This window comes from Nicotiana attenuata, chromosome 1 (assembly GCF_001879085.1).
Source record: "Nicotiana attenuata strain UT chromosome 1, NIATTr2, whole genome shotgun sequence".
NCBI classification, from domain to species: Eukaryota; Viridiplantae; Streptophyta; class Magnoliopsida; order Solanales; family Solanaceae; genus Nicotiana; species Nicotiana attenuata.
In genome coordinates, this window is record NC_031989.1 from 49,332,485 (window position 1) to 49,342,027 (window position 9,543).

The window sequence follows — 9,543 nt, forward strand, 5'->3', positions numbered from 1 at the left end:
CTCAGTGACAAAGGGAGTCAAGGATTAGCCTCGATGGAGTCAGGTATTAGACTCATGCAAGGTGGGAGCAAGGATTAGCCTCATGGAGTCAGGGATTAGACTCATGCAAGTAGGGAGGCAAATTAGCCTCATGGAGTCAGGGATTAGACTCATGCAAGTAGGGAGGCAAGGATTAGCCTCATGGAGTCAGGGATTAGACTCATGCAAATATGGAGGCAAGGATTAGCCTCATGCAGGATGGAGTCAAGGATTAGACTCATGCAAAAGGGGAGTCAAGGATTAGCCTCATGGAGTCAGGGATTAGACTCATGCAAGTAGGGAGGCAAGGATTAGCCTCATGGAGTCAGGGATTAGACTCATGCAAGTAGGGAGGCAAATTAGCCTCATGGAGTTAGGGATTAGACTCATGCAAGTAGGGAGGCAAAGATTAGCCTCATGGAGTCAGGGATTAGACTCATGCAAATATGGAGGCAAGGATTAGCCTCATGCAGGATTGAGTCAAGGATTAGACTCATGCAAGAGGGGAGTCAAGGATTAGCCTCATACATGATGGAGTCAAGGATTAGATTCATGCAAATATGGAGGCAAGGATTAGCCTCATGCAGGATGGAGTCAAGGATTAGACTCATGCAAATAGGGAGGCAAGGATTAGCATCATGCAAATATGCAGGACAGGGATTAAGAGCAAGAAACATATGTCTTAGCTGGAGATGTGTTCGACGTCTGATGGCTTGGTTGACAGTGATTTAGCTACGTGTATATACTTGCGGATGTTATCGTTACATTATATGTGCTTGGGTTCAAAGAAAAATTGTAAGTTTTGTGGGGGGAAGGTTGGTTCATGCTTCTGTTGGCTGGCTTTACTTTGCTCCGTTCTGAAAGCCTTTCGAGTTCCCCTGGGTGATACTTGACTGTAATGGAAATAGAGTTTTCGAAAATATGCAATATTTGAAAAAATAGAGTTATTATTTAAAAACACAGTGAAATATCACATTATTTTAGATGAACTAGTGACTGTAACACATTTCAGAGACGTTGCAACTCTCTCATATTGGAATTTTGAGGGCCCTCCTCAAAATTCTACCCCAGTTTGGTAGATGATCTTCGAACGTTTGCAGACAATAGCCTTGCTGAACCTTCTTCGGAATTTTGAGAATCCTTCTCAAAATTCTGCCTCAGTTTCTTAACTGATTTCTGACTGTCTGACATATGTTGGCGTTGGCTGGACTTGCTCCGGAATTTTGAGGGTCCTCCCCAAAATTCTGCCCCAGTTTCTGATCTTGGGGGGAAATGAAAATTTTATTATGATATGACCGAACCCATAAGGCTGCCTACGTATCCCCTCTTAAACGGGAATCAGGTCAAGCGTAGTTCAATTACATCAGATGAAGAAATGTAAGATAATCTAAGCATAGTATCTTTTGACTGCGTCTGAATTGATTGGCTTTGGCCAGATTTCTCCATCCATTTCTGCAAGTATGAGTGCTCCTCCTGTTAGCACCCTATGAACCATGTACGGCCCTTGCCAGTTGGGAGAGAATTTTCCTTTGGCTTCATCTTGATGTGGGAAGATTTTCTTCAATACCAGCTGTCTTGGTGCGAACTGTCTTGGTTTGACCCTTTTGTTGAAAGCTCTGGACATTCTGTTCTGATGAGAACTTTGGCTTTGATCTGTTTGGTAACTTCCTCCTTGATTTTCAGGCTCATGTCTGGTTTGAACTTTCGGAGTTTCTGCTTGACTGGCGGACACATGTGATTAGTAGGCAACTTGTGAGCTACTATGGAAGTGCTCAAACCGGTCATGTCATCATATGACCATGCGAAAATGTCCTCATACTCTCTTAGGAACCGGATGTACTCTTCTTTCTCCGTTGGTGACAAGTGAATGCTGATACGGGTCTCCTTGACGATCTCGGTGTCTCCCAAATTTACTACTTCGGTCTCGTCCAAATTGGACTTAGGCTTATTCTCAAAATTTTCAACCTCCCTGACAATTTCCTCAGGTATTTCATCCTCTTCCTCTGAATCACTATTCTCATGTTGCGTTGCCTCGTTACATGTCACAGTTACTGGTTCATCAGGAAAAGTAATAATAATGTTGTAGAAAAGAAAAATGTAAAGATAGTAGTGAATAATAAAGAGCAAATTTATTTGATTAAAACTTGAAAATTATCCAGACAAAGTACGGCTGGATAAATCGAGCATTCATTTTGGAAAACAAATAAAACTTAAAACAAAATTACGGGAAATCCTAAATGCGTAGAATGGCTTATAGAAGTAAATTGTTGCCAAGCTACCCAGGGATTCGACGGGCTCGGGATGGTGTGGCGGTCCAATTCCTGAGAACGACTCCCTTCTCCATAGTCTGAATAGTGAGGCCTTCTTCCTCCTCCTCCTCAATTATTGCACTGCATTGTATCATTTATTCTAATTTTTCCTTTGCTTTCAGGATCACTTGAAAGAGGAGGATGTGGAGGACCTTTAGGTATGCTAATGATGCCAGTATGAGTGTACCAACCTCAGGGGATGGGAATAATCAAAACAAAAGGTAAACAATTCAGTAAGGATTCTGAAATGTTTGCAGGATCTAAACAAATATACGGAAATATAAATTCGCGTCCTAATTTGGGAGCCTCGTTGTGCCCGAGGTAGGCCTAGCGACAAGTAGATTTGGAGAACTTTTAATTCCAATAAATGCTTCATTTTATAATGTAAAAATAGACGAATCCCAAAACAATACCAAGATAATATAAAAAGACAAATTACTACTGGCACTTGGCCTTATTACATTTGAAAAGCAAGTAAACCTAATCTATTTGGTCTCGGAAGGACTTTCTTCAGGCTGAATTCTCTCGTTGATCAAATCCCCCAGTTCGCGTAGGTTCATATGTAAGAATGCATTTGCCAAATGTCCTCCTTCGTTTCCCTCAGCGTTTTGGCAGTCGGTGACTCTCTTCCTCACTTTTCCTTCCAATTCCAACAGGCTGTACTCCAGATATTCTAGCTTTTCACTGGTCTTGACGACCCTTTCTTTCCATTCATTGATTTGGTCATTCGATGGAAGATTCCTCCACCAGTGTAGCAAGAGTGAGGGTGTGCTAACCATACCGAAGCTGGGGACCTCGTGCCTCATTTCCTGCAAAACAAAAGGTTAGACCTTACCCCCACCAACTCGACTATTTATACATTTGTGATCAACATATCGGTATTTAGTTCTCCAAATTAATGCACAGAATGTCGTTGTTCCCGTTGGGATTATGGAAACCCGATGGACTTTGGATAAGACTTATCTTAAAGGATCATTATGCGGATAACATAACTGATCCGGCTAGGTTTGACCATGATGCATGCACAATTTCATCCATAGTAAGGTTTCTATGGGGTTTTAGACTGGTACCCTCAAGCGGACAACTTGAGGGGGAAGGCACGAAACCATCGACTGCACCGCTGATCGACTGGTTTTACCGCAAATAAGCCTTTCCGAATTTAAGGGTAATAAATAGGAAGAGCGCAACCACTCATTAAAGCGTTGCTATAGGATTTGATACGCACGAGTGGAATTTGATGTGGAGCATGATTTATGCAGCAGTTAATAACATGTAGTCAAGTATTTGCACGTAAGAAAAAAATAAATACAGTATTTAAATAATTGAAAGACGGTTACATGAAAAGGAAATAAAAAGACAAGTCAGTTTCAAGAATAACGAACAATAAATGCTTAAAAGGAAACAGACAGTCGAATTAAAATAAGGGAAGAGGGTACGGTATAAAGCATGCTTGGACTAATTTATAAGAGCATGTTCGTCATGGTAAGAGCCTAAAATTCCCAGCAGAGTCGCCATGCTGTCGCGCCCCCTTTTTTCCCTTTTTCGCCAGGAGAGGAGTCCGGGTTTCGAAATTTCATGGTGGCAATAACTCATTTCCTTTTGGGAATTGGGTATTTGAAGAGTCGCCACCTAACAGATTATGGTGCGTTGGGGCACCTAGAGCGGTCAACTCTTAGATTGGTTTGCATTATCAAAGATTAGGGTAAGGGATCGAAATAACACCGAGGGGAAGGTGTTAGGCACCCCTCTTGGTCCACAACTGTGGGTCCCGGCCGAACTTATACTTACGAATTAGTCCATTAAAAAAATAAACAGTTGAAGAAAATAATTGCAAGCAGAGCATGTTGGGCATTGTATAACTCAAATAACAAAATAAGAATTTAAACAGGTTGTGTGCATAAAAAAGGAAAGTAAAGCTTCAAGTAAAGAGAATTTGGGGAGAGGGAGGTCCTAGGTTGGTTATCCTATAGGATCACATCAGTACAATGCCCGGTAATCACTCCTTGGAAATGGGCTACGCGTGGCATCATCACACCGGTCATCATATCCATATCTACCCTCCCATCCCCTTAGTGGTCATGCAAAGCGAGTGTTGGTCAATGATCTCTATTGCGTGCTGCTACCCGTCCCTTCTTAATGGTCCTGGAGGGATTTAGGACTTCTACCTATAGGTGGTTCTAGACAGACCCCTAAGGTTTTAAAAGGTAAAAATACTAAGGCGACGAGCAAAACAGTTAGGACTTTTTGCACGTAAGATAAAGGGAACAATTAGAGGCTCAAAGTTTCCTCCTCAAACAAGACACAGAAACAACACGACTCAAACACAATTAAGGGCTTTCTATTAAACAGTATCCTGAGGTAGGATGCCTAGGTGAATATGTAGAAGGCAAGCAATTTATTTTTATAAACTCAGGAGTAATGACCCTAGCAGTTGCCTATGGGTTTTTTGGAAGCCTGTTAGGATCAGAAAGGCATTAAGCAATAGAAACAGTTTCAGAGTTGCAGTTTTGAAAACGCCCTAAAGGCTTGCCTATACGCGGAGTACTGACAATTACATTTTATAGTAAAACAAGGCAGATTTTAAAACAGACTTTTAAATCCCTATGGGCATGCTATCTAATAACAGGTTAAGGCAGTTTTGAAAGACTTGTTTCAGGAAATATAAACTACTTAATTAAACCAATTCAGAAGTGAACTAAACGATAACCGAATTGAGTTATTTAAACTAAACTTAGGCAAGATCCATAGGCAGGATTTGGTAGCGCTCCCTATAGGCATGATGTCAAGGTTTAGTATTGACTTTAAAGACTTACAGGCATGGAAACATACATAAACACTTGCTATAACAAAATCTGGGTTAAATTACATCCTATAGGCATGACATTTGCTTGTTAGGCTGATTTTAAGACTTGCAAACATGAAGACATACATAAACACTTGTCATAATAGAATCTGGATTAAATCCTATAAGCATGATTTCTAACATGGTGAGACAAACATGACACGATGTACAAAAATCCTATAGGCATGTTTTCTACTCGGTGAGGCAATCACATCAAAATGTAAAGTCCTATAGGCATGGTTTCTACCCGTATTACCCCACAAACATGTAACTACCCATCCCCTTTTTACTAATTACCCTAATATCTATTTACAAATTAACCATATGAATGAATTACATAAATAAATAAGAAAATAAGAAGTTATTCTATAAGGAGCCTTCAATTAGGCCCAGATTTCCAAAGCCTCCAATAGCCTCAAATGCCCAAATTCCATAGACAATGTTATAATCCAGGTGCATCAGAGTTCCCTAAGGATCTCAAGGTTCCCGGGAAGTGCTTACACCTAGACTTGGTTACCAAATTTAATAAGTACAGTGTGGAAGGGCCAGCCTCAGTATGCCAGAGTTCAGAGGGTTCTCAAGAGGATCCCAAGGCAGTACACACGCTGGAGGGGCCGAACCTATTGACCTAGGAGAAAAGTGAAAGTGCTTGACACAAGTTAAAAGGTTTTAGTGAAAAACTGTATTAAAAAGGAGGTTTGTTTGCAAGTAATTTAGTAAAAAAAACCACGGAGGCAATTTGAAAAGAGATTGGCGTAATGAACAGAAATCCATACACAACACCTTTAAGACAGGTTCATACACAGCCAGGAGTCACAGAACCAAAGCAAGTTAAGTAGTCATAAACATGGGTCAATGGATTTGGGGATACATGGAGCATATGATGGTAAGCACATAACAGGTAGAGATAATTGGTATATACATGCTCAGAAACAACACAGAGGGGGTAATAAACTGATCCTAAAGAAGGGAAATACGTAACATGCTAATAATGTAAACATATTAACTACAAATTTCACAGCAAAACCATAAATAGAAGCAAACCAGAAACAGGATGAACTGAAGCAACAAAAGAATCATATTGTTGTTGGAACTTTGAATTGAAACTAGAACATACCAGTAAAGAAGACAGTAAGCAAAGTGAAAGAGCAGGAGAACACAATGGTTAGCCTTGGCTTGCAGCTGGCTAACATAGAGTAGTAGCAAGTAGCACAAAAAGAGAGTAGAAAGTTTTAAGTGTGAGAGAGAGAGAGAGTTTTTGAACCAAGAGTCCGTGTGCTGTGTTAATGAAAAACTAGGGTATTTATAGTTTGAAAGGAAGTAGCAAATAAGGTAAAAATCAAAGTTCATTAGTAATTATGGAGCTCAGAATCAATCAGTCAGGAAATCAAGGTAAGTACTCCCTTTAATTGAGGAGTTAACTTCAAACGGTAATAGACATTTGACAAATAAGGAAGGAAATCGTATAAGGCTGAACATGACAAATAAGGAAATATTTTCTGCATAGTACAAGTACATAACACATAATAGAGGCTAGGTTCAGCATATTTCAATCAAGGAAAGACTTAAGAAATCAATTAATAGCGTAATTGACCATGGAATAAGGTCAGAGACATTCTACAAGGTAAAAATCAGTAGAGATATCATACCAAATCAGTGAAAGATCAATCACAAAGATTCAAGGATTCAAAAGTAGAAAATAGAACTGATTTAGCACAACTTTATAAGAACAAGCACATAGTAAGCAAAAGCCAGAATTCTAAGAGGTCGAGTAGGACAAAAATCATATATGAATTAGGGATTCGTGTAGAGCATGGTCTGAATTAGTATAATAAGCATGATACAGGCGGGAGATGCGAAGAATCAGAAACATTGGTGAACAAAATAGGGTTAAATCACACAATAGGCGGGGATAGCCATAATTAGGAACCTTAACAAGCAATCATAGGGCAAACATCACAGAATCATAGAAACATACAGATTAACCGAACACGTTATCAAAACAAAAACTCAGAAACCCAAAATTAGAACTTAAGAAATTAGGGTTTTCAACATAGGCAAGTCAAAGAGGTAGTAAAATCATGGAATCAGTTGGAATATGCAAGAGACAGAAGTTTAAGCATAAAGAATCGGTTCAAACAAAGTTTTAGAAGAAGTTCTGAAAACCCTAATTTGAGAAGAAGGTAAAAACACTTTGAAACTGGTGATTCTTGTAAAGAGTTACAAAGATAGTGTAAAACATCAAAGAAACAGACTCAAATCGTTTAAAAATTGTACAGATCTAGGAGTTGTAAGCAAAACTAGGGTTTCAGAAGAAAACCCAGGTATAGATGAAAGAACCTGCCAAAATCTCAAGGATCGTAACAAGTACAGTAGGATTTCGCTTGGAACCATGTTGAAGTAGCCAAGAACAGACTAGATGGCAAACCCTAGATGCAAGTTTGCGTGGCCCAGGGCCCTTGAAGACCTCAGAGAAGGTGAGCATGGCAATAAAGGGGCCATTGGAGGCTTAGGAGTTGGAGGGTGGTCACCGGAGACGACCGAAGAAGGGAGGCGGCGGTTGAAGGAGCTAGGGTTAGGTTGAGGGGTTGAGAGAGGAGAGGAGATGAGAGAATACAGAGGCGGCGGATTTGAGAAATGAGATAGGGTTAGGGGTTTGTTTGGGATAAAAAAGGAAAGAACTCATGAGGGCCGTTGATCTTTTAGATCAACGACCAGGATTTAACGGGTCTTGGGTCGGGTAGGCAGGTTTAGGGCTTGGGTCGGATAGTTTAATGTGAAATTGGGCTGGGGTTGGGTCCAATTTAGGCTATAATCGAAATGTAAATCTGGCTATATTTTAAATAGCCATTTTCCCCTATATAATTTATAATAAATAATAAATAACTTCTGGAAAATAATTTTATGTACCAAAATAAATTAAAATAGATATTTATCATTTTGAAAATATAGGACCAATTTTACGCATATAAAATATATTATACATCAAACGGGCTAATATTGCAATTATATGCAATTTAGCTTAAAAAATACCAAAGGCAATTATAAAAATGAATAAAAAATATATTAATCATATTTTTGCATAAGTATAGAATTTAGATGATTAAATCACCATAATAATAATTTGGGGAATAATTATTTGGGATTTTATGAATAAAATGGAAGGAAATAAATCAATTTAAATCCCTAAAAAATTATGGAAAAATTATAAAAACCTTGTGCATGCTTATATATGCATGTATATGCTATTTTGAAGGTATTTTTGCAAATAAAATATATATAAGAAAAAATTGGGTATTAACAGCTGTCCTATGCAAAATGATTGCTAAAATATTAGCCTTCAGATTGCAAGGTGTGGTACCAGACATCATTTCTGTGGCCCAGGTAGGTTTTATCCCAAGCAGGAAAATAGCTGATAATATCATTCTTGCTCACGAGCTTATCAAATCCGATACAAGGAAGAATGTATCACCCAGATGCATGATAAAAATTGACCTGCAAAAAGTGTATGACTCTGTAGAATGGCCATTTATGAGGCAGGTGCTTGCAGAGCTTGGATTCCCAGAATAGTTTATTACATGGGTAGTGGAGTGGGTCCAAACAGTAAACTATACTGTGATGATAAATGGTGAGCCAAGTGAACCTTTCAATACAGCAAGAGGTCTTCGACAAGGACACTCAATGTCTCCTTTTCTGTTTGCAATTGCTATGGAGTATCTGAGCAAAAAGCTCAATGGGTTGAAAGAAAATAGAACCTTTCAGTTTCATCCATGGTGTGCAAAACTGGGAATTACACACCTCAGTTTTGTGGATGATCTGCTTCTCTTTGCCAAAGGAAACATAACTTCTATTACTGCTCTACGCAGGTGTTTTATCCAGTTTTCTGGAGCTTCAGGATTGCAGGCTAATCTTGGCAAGAGTTGTGTGTATTTTGGTGGAGTTAAGAAAGAGACTCAAGATAGCATATTGAGCCACTTAGGTTTCGTGCATGGAACCTTACCTTTCAAACACCTGGAGGTGCCTTTATCAACAAAGAAGCTCACACTACTACAATGGCAACCACTAATTGAAAAGATCACAGCTAGAATAACTTCTTGGACTACCAAAAAGTTGTCTTATGCAGGCAGAACTCAGCTGGTCAAATCTGTGCTCTTTGGAATTTAGGCCTACTGGCTCAATTGTTTCTAATACTTACAAAGGTCCTGAAAACTATAGATGCTTATTGTAGAATCTATGTATGGTCGGGGAGTAACACAATCACTAGGAAAGCTTTGGTGGCATGGGATAGAGTGTGCACTCCGAAGTCAGTGGGAGGGTTAAATCTTATCAACATAAAATTGTGGAATCAAGCTGCTCAAATCAAGACATGCTGGG

General features: G+C 39.3%; 1 protein-coding gene across 1 annotated transcript; it reads left to right on the plus strand.

The window, feature by feature from the left end:
- LOC109235823 lies at positions 8,788 to 9,333 on the plus strand. Its single transcript, XM_019402076.1, has one exon. It carries the CDS (start codon positions 8,788 to 8,790, stop codon positions 9,331 to 9,333), a length of 546 nt encoding a protein of 181 aa, XP_019257621.1.